A 20,448-nucleotide genomic window follows, 5' to 3' on the forward strand; every position below is an offset into this window, starting at 1 on the left:
AAGATGCACATTCAATATCAAAGCAAGACAGGAAAGACAGCCTGACAAAAATCGGAACAAAGACACTAAAGCAGTGCTGAAAGCATACAGCCAAGCACTGCTACGTCAAGTGATTCACAAAACCTCAGCTTTTCTTCCTTGTGTGCATGCACTTGGCTACGGCGTTTATGACCACGTTCTGTTCTTGCCAAGGGAGCGCACAGGAAAAATGGAGCAGAACTACAACTGCCGGGACAAAATAAATTACAGCATTTTCTAGCTTTAGTTAATGCTGTAGCAAGTAGGTACTTTGTAGGTTATGGCTAGTCAACACGTCCTATTTTAAGGCCACATGTTCAGTTACTCCAAGTTTGCCAGAAACTTTTCTTTGGTGTAAGATTACATATAGTGGGCCTCCAGCTGATTTTCAGGAAGAACACAACAGAAACGACTCAGTCCTTGGTGAGCATGATCATGAGGAACACAGGCTGCTTCAATTAGATTCAAAGAATCTTCAAAACTTTCGTTTAGAAAGTCTTAACTTCTCCATATTTCAGAAACAGGGACATTAAATTTAGCACAGAGGCTATGCTGGTGTCACTCTTGGACTTCCTGCTCGTCCTTTGGAAACATGCACGTATCTGGGCACGTCTTGAACCTTGGAAAAGACTGAACTTACCCATGCTTGCCAGACTTGCTTAGTAGCCAAATTTTGCAGCTTTCTCTCCATTGCACGTACTGCAGAGAGTGAGCTGGATGGTCCCCGCAGCAGGTGGCTGATTGCCAGGCTGCCACACACTAAAACCAAAGCAGGGTAGGTTAGCTCTCCTCTGGTTTCAGGATTCCTGGGATTTTCACTCCATCAGCACAGAATAAAGTAGCACCCGGTTCAAATGCAGAGGAAGCAAAGACGGACTGGGGTGAGAAAGGAAGACGGGCAAGAGTCTGAGGTCAGCCGAACCGAGGAGAGATGAGGTGTGAGTAAGAAACAAGGTTGGGTGAAGACAGCAGGTCATTCAGACAGGGTCTTCCCAGCAAAGAGGAACTGCCCAAGGACAAGCAGTCCCAGTCTGATTTTCTTGATTTCTAGCCCTTTCCTGAAGGTCAGACAGCCGAGAGCTCAACAGGCTGCATCTTCTGCAACAAGGTAAGCATCAGCCCCCAGGCTACCGTTTTGCCAAGAGCCCCCCCAGAAACTACACAAGGTCCAGCAGCCTGGAGCCCCGAGCCCGCGGGCCACGCTCGGAGCTGGGCACCCCAGGGGTAGATGGTGGCTGAAGAAACCCTCAGGCGCAGGGAAGGGGAGGGAGTCCATGCTGACCAGCATGCTAGGAGGCAGCAGGCAGTGCTCAACAGCCCACCCCTCGCCTCCTTCTCGGAAAACACCCCACTGGACTCTGCTTAGTCCAACCTGGCCCCGCAGTACTCGACGAAAGGCAGAGCAACAGCAGAGCCGGCCAGGAAGCAGGGGGCTGTGGCTGGTCCCCCCAACCCCTCTATCACTTGCTCTCTCTAGTTTCTACAGGGACATCCATTGCAACAGCAGAAGTGGAGGCGCCTTCACACGAACCACTTCTTTGCTTAGACCTAACAAGTAAAACCACAGGAGATGAGAATTCCTGCAATGGAACGTCTTGCTCAAAGTTACTAACCGTACACCATTTCAATGCAGAGCTGCTCCTCTTTAAGGAGATTGATCATGCATCCCTCACCCCCTCCAGCTGGACCTCCAAGCCACACACACAGAGCACCCAGCTAAGAAAGCAGACAGAAAACAGCAAAGTTTGCAGGAAGTCTGGTATCAAGGAGCCTCCCTCACCTTCAAGTCCAAGATATTTTCTGGCTCTGGTCATCTTGTGTTCAGCACAATCACAATTAAATACATTCAGTATTGGGTTTAGGGTCTTAGGGGGATGTATTGTGGTAGAAGCAAGAGAAAACAATGCGTTTGTTACTGGGTTTTGTTTTAGCTTAGGCATTTACTTACTTGGGGTTTGTCGATAACCCTGAGGATCTTGCAAAGCTAGCACTGATTGCTTTGCTTTTCAGTAAAAACAAAAATGAGGAAGAAGGCCACATACAGCTTTTCTCTCCTTCAGGTATTCCAGAAAGAACTTGCCCTACTACCAGCTCCATCTGGCAAATGACTAAAAACCTCTGTCCCCAGATGATCAGTGATAAGACACTATGCCAGGAAGTGATGTGATGATGCAATTGGTAACAGCTAAGAAGTGCTTCTTCTAGCACTGACTCTTGCTGACCTACGCTGGACCAGATTCAGACAGGACTGCTAGAGTCAACAGCAGCTGCAAAGTTATAACCGCCTATGTTTCCCAGAGCATATAAAAGCCTGCTGGAAGGATTCACCCTAAAGGACAGGAACCACGCTTGGCAATATTGTCTCTAGCTTGGGTTGTTTCCTTCTGTGCATTGTAGGGAGAGGAGTCTTTATGCACGAGGAACTTGCCTTTCAATCACTTTGACAGAAGACTTGCTCCATAAACAAAGGAAAACATTTCAGTTGAATTGGTGCAGTGTGAACTTTATTTAAAACAGCTGTAATCTAATCTGCATAGTGCTGGGGCAGCATCCAACCTCTGCACTAGCCAGGGAAACTCCAGAACAGCAACATCACTCTGCATGGGGCCAAGCGTTGAGTCAGGGTAGATTAAAGCGTGTCATCTGACCTATGCTGGATCAAGTCCAGGAAACTAGTAACCTGACTTCTTCCTAAACTTCTTCTTAACAGCCTAAGAGTGAGGGGGGATAAAAACAACAACAACAACAACAAAGCACAATTAGAAGATAATTCTGCAAAGCAAGAGTTAAAAAAAAAAATCCATGTAAAGGCATATACTTTGATATCAATTAGCTAGGTTAGTTTGAGACCAGTTGCAGAAATGCATGTGCTGACTAGAGGTTAAGGGCACAACGGCCTTTAACAGTCTTGGAATATTCAAGTGGAAGAATTTGTTTAAAAGCATGGTAATATTACAGGCTTGTAGACCATTACAAAACACTTTTCATAGTTGCTTTGCTGTTTATCTTATCACCTACTCCAGCTTTAATTCCCTCAAATTCAGGATGGAGTTTTATTTACACAGGTGCTGACGTTGTATACCTACTGTAACTAGTACACAGACTTGACAGTATTGAAAGACCATGGTTTTAACACAGGTCACAAAACCAAGGTAACCATTTTATAAACTCAAGGTGTAGCTCTGCTAAAAGCCACTTAAGTAGCATGGGTTCTCTTTCTTCATTTCAACCTGTGAGTAAACCTAAGCCTTGCACTCTTAAGTTTTGGTTTTTTTCGAGGGGAGAAGGAGGAATAAGACCTCTCAAACCCACTAAGGCACATTTTCTAAGAGATGAATTGCACTTGAAGCAAGCTGGAAACCAGAGGTAATAAGGAAAAAAGGTAAGTATACGGTCACGGTCATGCTTCCTCCACAAGTTTGGAACACCAGCAGTAGGGGGAATGCTGGAGAATGAAGACCGTGCAAGATAGCTACATGCCCCTTCGGTCTTGTCACTAGGGTTTGAGGTGGATGCTTAAGATGATCAGAGCTCAGAATTGCTCTTTAAGCCAAGCAACTAATTTTAAAAGAAGTCAGGGGTATCTGTTGTCCGCACAGCAAACTGGGACTTCAGCTGTCAACGCAGTTTGCAAGCTGCACTATTCAGAGGGTGTGAATTCAAAACCTGGAAATACTAGAAGCAGGAAAGCAGTGTTCCTAGTCTCCTCAAATTTACTCTACCATGACATCATCGTTTTGTAGAACATACTTTTTGTGGCACTGCCCTGCCCGCCTTACATTTGGTTTACTTGTGTGGGGTTTTTAAGCAGATCCCACGTGCATTAAAAAAAAAAAAAAAGAAAAAATTATTTTTGGAAGACAGTATTTTACAGTACATATGAAAATACTCTGGAAAAACATACAACTTCATTTACAAAAACACCAAGTTATAAAGAAATTACAATAAAGAGATAGCACAAGAGATTTCTTTCATAGGATCAGAATTTCTCCCCACCCCTCAAAAAACCCTCCTGCACTTAACTGGGTAAGCAGTGTTACCGGTTTACAGAACTGGAACTTCAGACTACTACAAGTTGTCATGTAACCACGCAGAACAGCTTTCAGGGATTATCTGAAAACACTCTCTGCATGCCAATTCCTTTCAAGACTCTACCTTGCAGGTGGGTAGCAGTGTCACAACAGCCTTGGCTATTGCAATGTTTAAGTACATCTTCAGCTGTGTGTTCTGAGTTTAGCTTTCCTACCCAGCGACAACAAAAAAGCCCTCAAGTCTCATGCTGGAGCAGTCTCAAGACAAAAATCAGATACAACGGCATGGGACACGTCTATCATCTCCATACCTTGGTAGCATCCTCTGCTGCATTGTCTTCAATACTTCAATTATTTATGGGCCTCCACGGGAGGCAATACTTGTGTAGCACGTGGCCGTGTTAGGCAGGGGACAGCTGCTAGCTGAGGAAGCTGAGCCCCATTGTGATAGCTGCACAGGAGTGTATGTGCCAAACGGGAAAATAGCTTACGAGGAGAACAATAGATGCACATGCACTAGGAAAGCACAAATGAATACAAGCACGTTCATACACACTTGAAACCACAACGTGGTTGCAGTAACTACTTAACCTGTTGACATACATTCTGAATCCAAGTCACAGGGCAGCTTGGTTTTTGTGGCCTTTTCCAAAGCTGTTTCAGCTAGTGACGGTCAAGACTTTTGAAAAGACTAATAGGGATAACTCTGACAAGAATGTATTTGGGAAATGAAGACTGAAAAAAGTTAAGCTAAAAAGCATATTTTTGTTTACATCAATAAACGTGTAGAGTATTGATGTGAGGTAGTCTAGGCACTAGAAGAGTCCATTCAGCTTTTCAGTTAGCTACTGAGTAAAACCCCTTCCCAATTACATTGTCTGTAGATCTGCTGCTGACATCTTCTGGATTGCCACCGCCTTTGAATGCTGAATCCTGGCCAGTTAACTAGAAGAACAGAACACACAGACTCAAAATAATTGCTATACTGAAGTTACCTTCATATTTGAGTACAGCTTCCAGTCAACACATTAAACATATTAGCGGCCATTCTTAAAACAACATTTAGACAACACTACCCTTACCACACAGGAATCTCAAGCCTCGCAAGAAGTCGTACTACCCAAACCTTGAAATCTGTACCTGAAGTATTCATTAGTAGGTAACAGTTCTGCAAGCTGATTCTTTACAAGTGTCAAAATTGAGTTTTTTCTAGTTGTTCTGTGCCTCAAATCAGAGGTCAAGCCACACAAACAGCTGTTTAAGGCGAGTTATGTAGAGCAGGAAAACAAATCAAGCATTAATCAAAAGCTTCCACAAAAACAAGATTTAACAAGCAACTCCACACGCTCATTTCAGCAGTGGACAACCTGTTGAGTAGGCTGCTGACTTCTAAAGCAGCAAAACTATCAAGAGGCATTCAAAAATCATCTGCCAGAACAAGATTAGCTCATACGTCTACATTTATAAGATTCATATCCTCTTCCTTTTGAGATTTGGGGTTTTTTTCTGAATTAAAAACTGCTTCCAGTTCATTGAGCAATCGGTCAGTGCAGTAATATACAAGTACAGTAGTATTTAGAGAGCCTGCCACCAGACCAAAACCAGTCACTAGTGCCAGATCTTGGGGAAAAAAAATTGTTTAATAGCTATACAGTACGTTCAAGACAATTTCTCACACCTACATCCTAGTAAAACTAGCATTATGCTTAAATTTAGATTCCTGAATCCACTGGGGATGCATATATGCATTTCTGCTCAGTTATGTCATTCATTGTACATCAAGAATTAATTCTACTTCAAACCCTCCCTGGCCTAGCCCCCCTTCCTTACCTTTTCTCCGTCTGCTAGTGTTTTGGGCCGTTCTTCTGATGGAGGTGAATGAGGTCCCTCAGTGGTCAGTGAATAAGGTCGTTTAGGTGCAGTGTTCTTAGGATCTGTAATTCGAGTCCCACTTAATTCATGCTGTCCTTGGACAAAACGTGCTCCTGGTTGAGAAACTGTGTTACGTCCTGGAATGGTGCCACCAACTGGAGGTCCCAATGTTCTCATTGCAACTGTAGCCTCCGCTTCTGTAAGAGACACCGCGCTTCTAGAGTTCAGCCATGAAATTAAAGACTGCATTCCACCCACTACGTCAATACATACTTGAATCAGTAACAGGAATGGAGAGTCCCTTAGAGACTGATGGCACAGCTACACGAGGTAGCTTCTCTCTCTTGTTAGCACCGTTAGGTTTCTGGTACACAGCATTTCTGTAAGAGTCAGATGCTAGAGTTATAAAATGCTCGTTTGTAAAATACTATACATTTCCTTTCCAGAAAGCCCATGCAAGACACATGTCTGTCTTCTTAGCTCATTGTCACAGCTCTACCAAACAACAGGCCATCTAGCACGAGATCTTCATTTTGCTGAACTTCAGACCGCAAATTTAAACTTCAGCGTTTTCTTTAGTCAGTCTCTATGTACTTGTACTGTCTTCCAGCTTAGTATATCCAGCACTCTGTACTGCTTTTCATGAATGTATCTGCTCTACCCATACAGGCATCCCATTTTATTTTATTTTTAATGCTACTCCTACAGTACCAAACGGTCTGAACACAGCAGGCATTACACATTTGGTACTCTTGGGCTATTACTCTCAAGATTACATATTCCTCCTGGGCTGAAGTAGCTCATGAACAAGCAGACCTCCCAGGAAGTGACACCCACTTTTACTGCCCGAGTTCTCATACTGCTGCACCAAGGCAGCAGCAGCTCTAGTGTTGCTGTGATCAAGATCAGCACTTCAGTAGAACATCATACTGCTTGGCATTAACCAGACTTTTTGTTAGAAAGAACAAAATTACCTACATAGAAAACACTCCGGCTTCAACTTACACACTAACCCAAGGGGATCTACATTCAAGACCAAATAATTCCTCCGGTATCCACTTCTCCTTTCCTCCTACATGTCTTCATGGATATTAAATTCATTTTTTCAAGGATTTCTTTAACCTGCCTCTCCCCATGTGCCCAAAGGAGATGACAGCTTTGTTCCTGAAGCCATTAGAGCCCTCCACATGCTTATGAACAACACAGATTCAAACAAGAAATCCTAGACCTCATTCACATCGCGAGTCAGTTAAAAAGCAGCTTCTTCACAGCTTTAAGGTTACGGTGCTAACCTTTCTCTCTCGGCTGTAGAGGTGTCCACTTTAGAAATCTTATGTAACAAAGAGGAATTATCTGGTGTTCTGGAGCCCGTGTCTCTGGAACTGTCCAAACAGCTTCCATCTGAAGAAGTCCTTTTGCGCTGAAGCCCACCAGCATTTTGACTAGTACCTGGCATGCTTTGCTGAAACAACACCATCAAAATAATGAAGTCTTCAAGTAATTATTAAAGCAAAAAAAAAAAAAATTGCCAGAAGAGCCCGATTTTTATTATACCTTCTTTCTTTTCTGTAAGGTTTCTGCAGGCAAAAAATGGTGGAGGTGCTTTCTCTTCACGTGAGCTGCCTCGATCTTCATACCTTCCTTTAGCACATTGAGGTAGTTAGCCTGGCTGTAAACTAACAGGAAATGTAGTGTTGTAGCTTAGTGGGAATGTTTGCATTGGGTATTTGTCAAAGTTACACATGGTTTCGTTAGAAACAGCAAGCCTTGAAGTCTGCCCAGCCCAAACAAAGAACAAGAAGTTGTCTCAAGATGAAAGTGACCCCAGATGCCCATTTCACATCCAGTACAGACCAGACACGTAACAGCTATTTTAAGTTCAAACATGCATTTATGTGCTCAGTTACAGCTGTGGTTTGCTAGTCATGCAGCTCACCTCTGAGCTGATTTTAACCTGAAGGAGATCATACTCCTTAACCCTTAGTTGTCTGGTTGAAGATAGATCTAGATGACTTTCTGAATCAACCCAATTGTGCTCAGCTGATGAGAGAACAGACACCTTACTCAAGATTCAGACTAATTTTTTTTATTTGATATTTACAGTGGCGATTGTGCGTTTTTTTCCTAACAGTTCTGTAACATCATACAACTTTTCAGTAATTTAGGTGTTAAAACTCTACCTGTCCAAGACAGACGGGATTTGAAGGACATCTGACTTATCAGAACCACTACAATTTAAACCAGTTCTTCTTACGTGCCAGCAAGCAACCTTTCATGCAACTAAAAAACGCTATACTAGCACAGCAGTTTTTACAGAATTAAGGCACATTTAGAGAAGTTTAACAAGCCTGTCGTGAGCATAGCTGGAAAGTCAGCTTACTAGCATACAGAGTGGGAATCAAAGGAAGGACATGCAACCAAAACAAAAAGGCTTACAACAAGTCTTTCTGCAGGAGATCTAGAAGTGAAATAAAAGCACAAATGTGAACATTCACACCAGCAGGAACAGTTGCTTCAGAGTAAATCCAATAATGTTGTTATGGAAAAGTGAGATAAAGTTCATTTAACAAAAGCCTTCCAAACTGTGAGCCTTATACTCTTGAGCCCATCAACTTTGCCCTCTCAAAATATTCTCTCAAAGTCAAGGCACATGATAAAAGCTTTCTTGCACGTAACTACTGGTCACTCCCACATTTGCCAAAGGATATCACACCTCTCAAGAAATACCTTTTCTGGTCAATCTCTCTGCGTTCAAACCCTGTATCTGAAACATACGATAGGCTGTGCTTCACTAAACTGAGAGCACACAGCTATGCTAATCAAGTCTGTGCACAGAAATACAGGATTCAACATTAGTTCTAGCCTCTCAGCAGTACACAAACCTTGTTGACATGATTTACATTTGCCACAACATTCAAACACAGTGCCACTGGATGTCACGTACAAGACAAGCATCAGTTCGGGTAACAGTGCAAGTCCGAGGAAGTCACCCCACCTGGCCTGAAACTCAGACAAGCGTTTTGATGCCTTTTTTCTGTGCTTTTCTCATATCCCAAAGCATGAGCTAAAAAGAAGGTCCGCTTTTACTGCATTTACTCATGTTGTCTGAGCAACACAACACACAGCTCACGCTGGTACCATGGAGAAATGTTTGTTTGCACTGATGAAGAGTTTAAAGGAGTCCACTGTTTAGAACTTTTTGTCCAAACGCACCTGTCACTTCAGAAGAGTAACCCGATTTCCTTAGTTTGGCATTATGATAGCAAGGCATGAGCCTCACAGCACACGTGCGCTTCTGAAAGGCACAAGAGCAGTCAGCTTGGGAAGAAGTAAACAGACTGTGGAAAAGACCTATACTTTCAGACGACTGCTCACCCCCAAACCCCTTTATTCTAGCATTATCTAACAACGCTTGCGATATTACTTTATTTCTGCATCTATCAAAAGGAATAAAGTAAGATGAACACGGAGCTTGACGTGCAAGACTGCATGTCGTTACGATGTGACCACTCACTGCCTTTCAAAGTTCTGGGATGGTATCCTACACAAACTGTTATTTTGGAAACAATACTGTCAACAGGCATTCACAACTTAATTTTAGAGCCCGATACAGTTAATTCCCACTTCCAAAGTTCAGCAACTGACAACTGCTTTTGACAAGTGTAGCTACACCCAGTAAAGGGACATCTCTCTCCTGGCTTCACATCTGACTGTCCATTTCAGGAATCGCAGTTCCTTTCTGATCGTTTACTATGATCTGCAGAACTGTTATTTCACATAGGGGATATGGTATATAGGACTGTAGTACACACTTTTGTTTCAAGGTGGACTTACATTGCCAAAGTGTCAAAATAGTATGTTTCTAAGGCTAATCTTCTATGTGTCACGCTCTACAGAAATAGCTAATACCAGAAGGAAGCACAATTCACTTTGCGAAGCAACTTGCACTAGAATAAAAAAATGAAACCCTACGAGACTAGAGCAAAATAGAGGCTTACCTGTATCCTTGAATGACTGTGTAACGCACGTTAAATCAACGTTAACACTTGCTGCATTTTCCACTTTCCTAAACACGATTCCAAGAAACCACATTGACACATATCCACTCCTAAAAAGACACAGTCACAAATCTATCATTTATGCACAGATGCCAGTTATTTGGGTGCTAGTATCTACTCTCAAGAAGGGCTTAAGCAAAACAGTTTAGTTGTACGCAGCAGCTAAAGATGGGAGTCAGCCCATTCTCAAGTTCTCCGAGAACTCCTCCCTCAAGTTCTCCCTTCTTTAAAAAGATCCTACATGCTCAGAACCTTGCCCGTCAGACCTCGTACCTACAAAACAGTAGGTACGTAACTGAGCATCTCTCACAGGTAAGCTGAGGTGAAGGAATATAAACAAGGTACAATACATCGGCCAAACTCCAGTTCAGAAAAGTAATGGAACTCACTGTTTACAAAGTTCTCGGCTGCCAGGGAAAGACTGTGGCTTTACATGTGCAATAGATATAAATTCATTCCTCTCCAAGTTTCCAACCAGCACACGAATTTTAGATTCCACAAGGCCAATCCTGACAAGAACAAGAGACATTTACTCATTTTTGACTGTATCCAGCACAGTAGTTATACGCTTTCTTATAATACAATGCTAATACAAAAATGCTAACCAGTCAGTAAGTAGTAAGATTCATTCAGCTGAGCAGATACTAGATATTTATATCACACACACTGGAGCTGGAGATGTTTCCAGGCACATTGGAGCTTCAAAGTTTCCAAAGACAGAGGCAGTAAGTAAGTTCAACTTGTACTCTTAACAGGTCAGACACAACACTTCAACATATAACCTATGATGAAAATATCAACAAGAAGCAGATTCCCAGCACCTCTGGCTGCATTTTGAAGTGCAGCAAAACTTCTTTTTTACCCCAAAGATCAAGGAGAACAACCCTTTAGAAAAGGCTCAAGCACAACTCTTCCATTACACCTGAGTAAAGATGCTATTCTTCCTGCAGATTGACCTGTGAAAAGAGTTTACCCTCTTCCAGCCAAACTGAAAAATATAGTTCCTTTACTAAACAAACGATCCAGTCAACACAGTCTCATCAGAGACTTACCCAAGAAATGTATCATGACCACAAAGGCTATTCTTTTAAATGAAGTACTGGCATTTTACCCTTCTACCTGAAACACTGCTACCCTTGAAAGCAGCCAGAACTCTCTACGTTCTTCACAAGTATCGTATGTTGATGAACAACAGAGATGTGCCATCTATTCCCAAATCCATTCAAGAGTTGGTGAACTAAACTTGTTCTTATAGCAAACGGAAGCAAGTTTGTCTTCTGCTTTTCATTTTCCCAGATGCAAAACTAAGCCCCGTTTGCTGCCATTTCTGTCACTGCAAAAACGTCAGCTTTTACTGCAGCCAGGACTTTCCTCATCTTTATTGTGAGATACAATAAGCCTTCTTCACTTAAAACATTTCACATTAAAAACTATTTGGCTCTAAGCCCTCTGCCCATAACTCCTTGTTGTATACCTAACTGCGACTGACATCAAGCTGTAGCTGACACGATTTTTAAGTGAACAAATTAACAAGTTCAGGTAAGAGGTATTACCTACTAGAGCTATCTTTAAACAGGAAATAAGATGTCTTTCAGAGGTAGCGCAAGAATTAAATCATTTGCCTTAAAGCGCAAGCCAAACCCTGAAGTATAACCAAGGTGTCCTCAGAACAGGGGTCTGGTACACACAGCGATTTTCCTTGCTTACTTGAGCAAGGCAGGCAAAGCACTCATTTCTTCAGAATAAGAACACCACACACATTACAGTACCTTAATTCCTCACCGTTTCCCCTTATTTCAAGACTCACAATTAGTCAGCCCATTCACACAGGTTCAACAAGTTATTATTGGCATGTCTCCCTTGAGACAGTGACAAATACCATGTCAGAAGCAGTCATGTTCTCTAACCACAGTTGAAGTGGTTCTCACATTACCTTTCACAAAGTAGATCAGCACTCCTGCAATTTACCTATCCACTACCAAGCATGCTGAGATGATCATTTCCAGCACTAAACACAAGATGCCTGAGCACACTACTAGATTAAAACTTAGTAAACACTATTTATCAGCATTCAGGTACTCTGTGCAGACGGTCAGGTTTCACCCCGATTAAACAGCCTTGTTTCGCTTCACTGGAGAAAAGTAGGCTCTGGAACAGGCGGACTACATAACCAGAGCAACTTAGCATTGAGTGCAATCTAGTCCTAAATTAAATATTACATCCAGTAAAAAAGCTATGAAACCAAGTCTTCTAAGGCTCTACAACAGTTGTCCTCAAAGTGTCGGGGGGGGATGTACCCCAGGGGGTGCACAAGACAATCCACTGGGTCCAGGAAGAAAAGTTGAGAACTTCAGTAATGTGTACGTAACTTGTAAAGAAGTAGATCTAGACCGCAACTATGTGTTCAAAAATTACTATTTTTTTTTTGTTTTGCTCACAGGAGTGCACAAAAGTTTGGAGACCACTGGTCTATAAGTCAGTAAAAGATCAAGCTCTCCGGTGTCCACTACACATCTGATGACATCAAGTAATCCCCATTTACTTCAGTCTCTGCAACAAGGAACATCTTCCTAACTGAAGTAGCCTTGGGTAAGTAGTCTCCTTAGACTCCTGGCATCTGCTTCTCGAGATGACACAGAGCATACGCACACTAACCCTCTTTGCTCCTTCTCATCATGACTTAGGTCTTTAGGTTAACTTCTTAAACAGCAAGATAACTTATGCTAACTTCCCTTCACAAGAAAGCTTTTAGTTTTGCTGAGGAACTGTCTACTTAACTCCGTACTGTATTCCATGCCTAGCTGCACAGTCGAGTACTTTATTTTTGTGAACTGTATTAACCAAATGAAGGGCAACACTGAACTGAGCGTCAATGATGTATTGAACCCACACTCAAAGCAAGACTTACCACTCTAAGTGATGCTCTTTAGTAGAGGCACTAGCGGTCAGCACAATATAATGTCTAGAAGAAAAGAAAAAGTAACATCCTAGCTCAGGACTTGATATTCCTTCAAATGAATCCAAAACTGCCTTAAATGTATAGAAAATGACTTCCAGACAAGACACATTATATCCTGCAGGCAGCACAGTATTAACTGAAGAAAAACTGATTACATCCTTCAGAATTGCGTTCTGCTGCCTTCTGAGTATCAGAGCTGATTTTTTTTTAATAAAAACAGTGTCAGTGGCAAAACACAAACAGTTTTTCTATCTTCCCTATACTTATCCTTACCAAAATTCCTATGACTACCTCCAGCTTCTGAAGAACAAACATATCAATGCCATCTCGTATTTCGACTGCAAGCTAAAACTCACTATGCTAACCAGTACGGCAATCATTTCAAGTTCAGGTAACAGACTTCATACATACTTGTATTTCTGAAAGAAGTCCAGTGGTTCAAAGAGCTTTGACCAGTCTGATTTTCCTTGGAGAATCTCATTCGTAACTGCAAGACCTACAATTAAGGTTGAAAACCTTACTACCATTTTGTTTTTAAGACTAGCAGAGCGTGACAGAAACTTTATAAGAGAGAGGTTTTGAACAGTAATCGACAGATCAAAAAGCAGGAATTCCCTTGACACAATACACGCCTACTACAACAGTTCATTGTAAAACTGGTCCCTTGTTGCCTGCAACAGGTATACTTCCCAGAGAACTCTTCTGCCTAAAAGGGCACAACACCGCACGGAATATAACCAAGTCAGGTAATGTGGTTTCGTATTGCAAGAATTACACCTGTTAAGCAGTTAATAAGCATGGAAAGAGCTTTACCATGTCTGAACTCCTCCACCATTACCGCTCGCGTTGATGTAGATACGTTGTATGTAGAGTTCTGCTGCGGATAGGCTGGGGTGATGATAGGCATTACGTGGTATCGGTCTGATGGGTTCACCTGTGATGTTAAAACAATTGCGCTCGGCACCAGCAGCTTAGCTTAGAAGAAAGTTTAAAGGCTTCCAAATTCCATGTCTACATACCCTAGGGTCCCATACTGGTAAATTAAGACTGCTCTCTTCCTGTTGTTTCAGCAATACAGGTCTTGGCCACTCCCTAAACAAGAAAAGCCAGGAACTGACTGCCCATTTAAAACTCTGCCATGTAATTCAGGGTAGGACTGAACGGTGTTGGTCTAAATCTTATATAAAGAACCAGCTCAGAAAGTGTTACTGCTTTACGCAACTCAAAATAGTCATAAGTAGCTCTTACCATTCTGAAAAAAACAAGAAGAACTTGTTCACCAGAGTAGAAGCCAAAGCGTTTGGGTAGAGTTGACACGTTCTCGCTACTAGCACAGCACAGGAAACCCCACCAAGAAATCCCAGCACGTTGGAGTAAATGCCACGTCCTACAATGCAGACATTGTCGTTAGCCTGTAGTCTTCCCATGCCCAAGTATAGTCCTTCAAATTGACAGCACCACCTTCACAATCTATAGAATACCTAGCACCCTTCGGCCTCCAAGTCAGTTATTTTTGCAGTGCAACGAGGCCAAAACTGTTGGTCCTTACAGCGATGAGAAAAAGAATCGGTACCACACCACTTCCCAAAATACTGCTACTCTGAAATTTGCCTGCACTGCTACAGCTACTGCTTCACTCCAACTTCCCTTAAGAAGAAGGTTCTGCCATTCTTCTAGCACTTGCTCTAGTCACATGCGCAAACGGTATTTTCTTAGTCCTTATCTATCAAGCTTTTATACCCCACTGGGCTTTTTTATCCTTTCTAGTCAGGTTCCTGGTAAGCAATGCAGCACCTTGTCTTGTAGGCACTCCCCTCATCTCCCCACTCTACCCCCATTAAAAAAACCACAGAATCTACCTCACGGACAGTCCTTGAATCTAAACTAAAACACAGGTTTTGAACTAAAACCTGTTATTTAAACAGCTATCCAAAGATGAAGGACTTCTAACGCTATTGTTTTTTCAGCACGAGGTGCCTCTGAAAAGTTTAAAGATCACAAACAATCACATTACTCACGTTTTGCCCACAGTTTAATTGCGCGGAGCGTGAGCCGGAAGTTCTCTTTATTTGGCACTAGGTGCAGTATTTCATCAGTAACTCTGCAGCCTGTAAGAAAAAACAGTTGAAGTACAGCACTTCCTGGTAACAGGTACAAGTCAGTTCTGTGCTATACTGGATCAATAGCTTACAGTTTAGCCTGCAAGTCTATGAAAACAAGTTTGCGTTACTTGCTTTGTATTACCTTAAAAATCAGAGGTTACACATAACCTTACAGACACATAACATAACAAATTAGAGGTTACACATTCAGTAGCACCTCAGGTAACTGGTGCCCTCAACAGCTTTTTCATACTTTAGACTACAGCCAACATTTTTCAATAAGGCCCTTCTACAGGATTCCGAAAGCTAGGTTTATTTCGACAGCCAGGAACAATTAAACCAGTCAGTGTTAAACAGTGAGCAACTTCGGCTTCAGGTATTTTAAATATCCTTTTTTTTTTTTTTAATCAACTACCACACATTCTTCTCTATCAAGTGCTCTACCTATTCATCTGAAGCAGTTTCTGTGGCAAACTGGAACACCACACACACCCCAATCAAAGAAACATGCAACACAGGTCTATCTAAACACACAACTTGAAACAGCTAAATTTAAGCCCACTCGCCACCTCCTCAGACCTCAAGTATACAGGGGATCAGTTTCTGCACCCTGTACAGAAACTTGGGGTGTGTAACGTGCATTCCATACCAACTTTAGTAACATTTTCTTGTTAAAGATGTGCAAATATGCTTACCATTTAAGCTCCGTATACATCTTATATCCAGGCTTCTGAGACACGAGTTGTCTCTGAGATCAAGATTCTCAGCAACAGCTGGCACAGACAGTCTTGCAAACACGAGATCAATCTTAAGAGGAAAAAAGTGCCAACCGTTAGAATGCCCCGCAGTCTGCAAACAGCACACTGGTGGGGGACAGTTACTCAAGTCTAAAAAGAGTGGTTAACAGTTGTATTTAGAATTATGTGACTATAGATACATCTCCCAAGAGGTTTACTTCCCAGAAGACTCAACGCAATTTCTAGAAGTTCCCAATTTTATTTACAAAGCCTTCACTGCATCACCCCTTTCTTTTTAAGCTAGGGAAAGGAAGAGGGCATTTTAAGTTGGAAAAGATTACTCTAGACTTAGAGTTCCAATTAAAAGGGAACTTAAAATTATTCACAGAATTAAGACTTAAGTTCAGTCACCTCAACTATACTTCAGCAAAGGAGAGAGCATTTCCTTTATGCAGTAAGCCCTTTTGATTCTGAAGTATCTGGATTTTAGTACAGTCTGAGGCAAGAAGATTATCCTGTGAAAGTCTGTACCAGATAAAGGCCACAAAAAGGTCATTGAATAAATCTCTTTGTGATAGTGATACCAAGCAGTAACTCGCTTAGGTACTACAGCAGGCAGGTCTTGATTCATTGCCTAGGATGTATTCAAGATAGCTGGATTCCTGCAACTGACAAACCTAGGCGGGAGTCAAATGAGTACTTTCACTTTCCATTTTCCAGATTGTTTGTCCCACGACCACTTCATTTTGGATTTGCAGCAAAACATTTAGTCTGCTCACATGATTCGTACAGTGAACTACACTATACACATCCCTCTGTAGATACCTAGCTTGGCAGAGCTAAGAAGACTTAGCAAGGACACCGCCTCTGCTCCCACTCTGCACGATCCTAGGGATAAATGCTATTCAAGCAGGCTACCCTGGTCTACAGCACAGGTCTAGAAAAAGATGTCCCTGATGCTCCCATGCCTGCTAGGCTCCCTAGGGGCTTCTTTTCCTATAAGCTCCCGTTCTACTGCAATGTCTTCTCCTGGGATACGTTGCGGTCCAAAATAGCACAGTCACAGCTCCCTGGAAAAGTTATCCTATTCCAAAGCAAGAAAAAATTTATTCACTTAAAAAAAAATAAACAAATGCTTACCTCAATGCCATCAAACTCAAACTTGACAACTGGTACATATGCATCTTCAACTGCCTGGAAAGGAGAGGATAACTGTGTAAGAAAACATGGTTTGCTACTTTAATGTTTCTCCTGAACTACGATCAAATGCAGAATTTACACTGCTAACTACTCAGTATAAAGACTGAGCTGCTTCCAAACCAAAAGAATTGTTCCTAAGCTGCAAGCAGTACAGCAAGCACTAAGATGGTATAATACTAGCTTTAACAAGTTATTTAGCCAAGAGATTCGGAGGCTGATCACATATTGTAATGAACAAACAGGGCACAATGAGCCATCAGTATCAGAGGTTGTAAGGTACTTAACCTTGGTGGTGAGGAAGAAAAGCAAGAGATTTCTGTAGCTATCTTACTACTGGTTAACATCCAGAGAAATCGAGGAAATTCTGTCCGCATTTGACAGCACGCACTAGCCTCCTGTATTTTTATTTTCTACCATGCCTGAGATGCTGTCAGCTACCTTATGGGACAGTTTTCAATTTTGTAGACCACTCGTCAGAACTGTGCCACAGCCCACTGAGTCTGTCTTCGGTCATCTAAACAAAGGCTCATTAGCTATGCATATGAAGTCTTTCAAAATGTCTGCACAAGGAAGACCAGGCTGAGAGAAACACTTCTCAGGAGTTCGGTTCTATACGCAAGGTACACAACATGTGCACCGGCGGGTCATTTTACAAGGCAGTTTTGTATAGTCACAGCACAGCTCCTATTGACTTTATGCAAAGCTGCCTGTGCGTCTCTTCTACAAAGTCTCAGGCTGAGTAGCCAGAGAAGAACAGGACCAGAGGAGAATGAATTAGAGGTCCTAAAGTACACCCAGAGGAACACCATGGCAAAGGTACTGACAGAAACCTTTCCACATCACATTCAACTTCCTCAGCTCTCAGGCTGCCCCTTCCTCTACCTGCACGCAGTTACCTTCTTGCCAAGCCCCTTGCTACAGCTAAGATGAAAGCAAGGCTCCTAGGGACAACCTTGCTTTTTGATACTATAGCCCACTCATTCCCAAACCATGGGTAGGGGAGAAGTGAACCACAGAGATTCTGATCGGACGTACAGTCATTGGGGAAGGGAACCAAAAGCTTGACTTCCAACACTTTCCTGCTGCGTAGACAGTATTTTACAAGGGACTCAGAAACAAGTCCCTTTTTAATTTTGGTTTGTAAGACAATCACTACCAATAGGAGTCTTTAACAGGAATATTCTTATTGTCGGAGTTGCACAATCTATCAAGGAGAGAGCTTGCTTACTCTCAGCTTTTTTATTTCCTCCTGACGTTGTAGTTTTTCAAAGAACGACTGAAAGAAATCCGATCTTTCTACATGTCTAGGAGCAACACAAGCCACATCTATGTCAGCACCTGCAAAGAGATGCCATTTCTTCTGTTACTCTTGGAAGACACTTTCAAACATTACAACTATGACCAGACAGCAAAAGAGCAAAAGTTTACCTTTAGTGTGTACTCCAAGCCTGTAAGAACCAAACGTAAATATTTTGCCACCAACATTTGCTACTACTGAAGGGGGAAGATTCTGTGGGTAGAAGAGAAAGAGTTTTCTGGAGAACAGAAAGATACACGTTGACCTACATGCAAGTTTAACTAGCATATAAGTTACTTAGAAAGACTACAACAGCCTCCATAAACAATGTCTTCTCCCTCCCATACTGAGCTGTTAGTCTAATAGACTGATACTGTTTTTCTGAAGGGAGTGCTTGCGACTCACAAACAGCAGCAACAAAAAAGGTGAGTAATGTAGCAGTCGCTTCATCAATTTAAACAAATTAAGACCTATTATCAGTCTTCCCTGCAGCAGAGCCGCATAAATTAACACCATCTAAGAGCCATACCAAAGGCAAGTCTAGAGTAGTAATTTCAAACTAGATTGAGTGCTGTAGGCTGTCTGGGGCAAGTTTACTGCCCAGTTACCGTCTATCTCCCCCCACAATGTCTTGTTTCAGCTTTGTTAACCGCTACAAGTCAACTGATCGAGCCACTTCACAAATTTATTCAGTGCCCCAAGGACTTGAAGGTCTTCATCTGAAGTATCTTTTATACATTATTTCAATGGCTCTTACTACAGATCTCCTTGATACTTAAGAAGGAAGTTAAATGTTGAACTTTAGCATAAATCCTAGTAGTATCGCCTTTGGAAGAAACAAAAAGGCTTCAGCTGTTTTGATAAGAACCTATCAAAAAACCTTACCTTGCTCTCACCGAGTTCTGAAATCCATTCTTTGACCAAGTTATTCAGTCTACCAAGAACGACCAGCCTGTAAAGAAAACTCATGTTAAGTTTGCCCTAAAAAAAACCCCAGGACATTAACAAATTTTACAGTCTTGTTATACCTGTGATTCAGTTCTTCCTCCTCTTCAAATACCCCCAATGCTTTCATCGCTTCAAGCAGCTTCTGAGTATGAATGGAATCTATATCCGTAGGAGGAGCCAAGCTAATTGCAGAAGTAATTCCATAGTGCCTCGGAGGCTGGTTCTGCAGCCTAGGAGTACTGGGGGAGAAAATAAAATACCAAAGACCCCACAAAAGAAAAAAACAAAAACCAACAAAACAACAACCACCACCTTACTGCAAAACACCCTTCCACTTACAGGTTTCCAAATCAGCTTCTGCCCTTTTGCCCAGCATTAACATAAATGAGGGAAAAAAGATCCTGCTTATGGTTTTTAGATAACTTGACCTAACCTAGAAGCCACAACTACTTCTTTAAAAAACACTTGTGGATATAAGAAAAGATCCAAGTTGCTACCATCTGAAGACAGCTTATTTGCATTGCGCTAGACAGTTAGAACTGATCGCCAGGAAATGAAAAGGTTTGAAATCCATGAAGGGTGACACTACGTACAGCACAAGTTTTGGACACATTTCAGTTTCACAGCACTTTCGAGTTAAGGTTATTCCCATCAGCTTCCTGATCACATTAAACAAGACAATTTAACACTGGCTTCTTTTAGTTCAATGTATTTGCTGTGCTTCTACTGATTCTGAAAGGACATTATAGTTGATTGCAGAGCAAGGACAAAGTGGTCTGTTAAACAGAGTTGTTGCAGTAAATTCAGCATTACCTTGGTTTTGTCCATGGAAGAGGATGAAGGAAAACATCAACCAATCTGCAGCTAATGTTGCTAGCAGAGCCTTGTGCTCTTAACATAGCGTTCCATTTTTATAGCTCAGATGCTTAGCTCTACATACATCTGGTTTAATCTAAATCCAAGAGATGTACGTCAGCATGCAGAGCAGCACAAGTTAAGCTCTGTTTGTAGAAGGTGCTCAAATCTGCTTTAGCTAGCTCACTGCCCAGTTAGGCTGAGCATTACCAGCTGAAACCAGGAGAGAGAAAGGAGTGGCACAGGAGGTAAGAACTGTACTTAATGGATCAAGGGTCTCTACAGAAACACTAGTAGCAAAAGGGGGACACACATTGAAAAGGTCTACAACTCATCATGCTTGTCAAAGAGTCCATATCCAGACCCTAAGG

General features: G+C 42.0%; 1 protein-coding gene across 1 annotated transcript; it reads right to left on the minus strand.

The window, feature by feature from the left end:
- Positions 1-4,886: 4,886 nt before the first annotated feature.
- LOC142025827 (poly(A) polymerase gamma-like) lies at positions 4,887-20,072 on the minus strand. Its single transcript, XM_075018507.1, has 20 exons — positions 20,036-20,072; positions 19,303-19,534; positions 19,160-19,226; positions 18,406-18,487; positions 18,206-18,315; positions 16,918-16,971; positions 15,736-15,847; positions 14,957-15,046; positions 14,187-14,325; positions 13,958-14,030; positions 13,752-13,872; positions 13,350-13,434; positions 12,888-12,941; positions 10,369-10,488; positions 9,920-10,029; positions 7,476-7,597; positions 7,214-7,383; positions 6,195-6,301; positions 5,880-6,118; positions 4,887-4,994 (listed from the first exon to the last, which is right to left on the minus strand). The coding sequence occupies exons 1-20, from the start codon at positions 20,070-20,072 to the stop codon at positions 4,887-4,889; spliced, it is 2,232 nt and encodes a 743-aa protein (XP_074874608.1).
- Between the last annotated feature and the right edge of the window lie 376 nt (positions 20,073-20,448).

This window comes from Buteo buteo, chromosome 30, assembly GCF_964188355.1.
Source record: "Buteo buteo chromosome 30, bButBut1.hap1.1, whole genome shotgun sequence".
In the NCBI taxonomy this organism is placed as follows: Eukaryota; Metazoa; Chordata; class Aves; order Accipitriformes; family Accipitridae; genus Buteo; species Buteo buteo.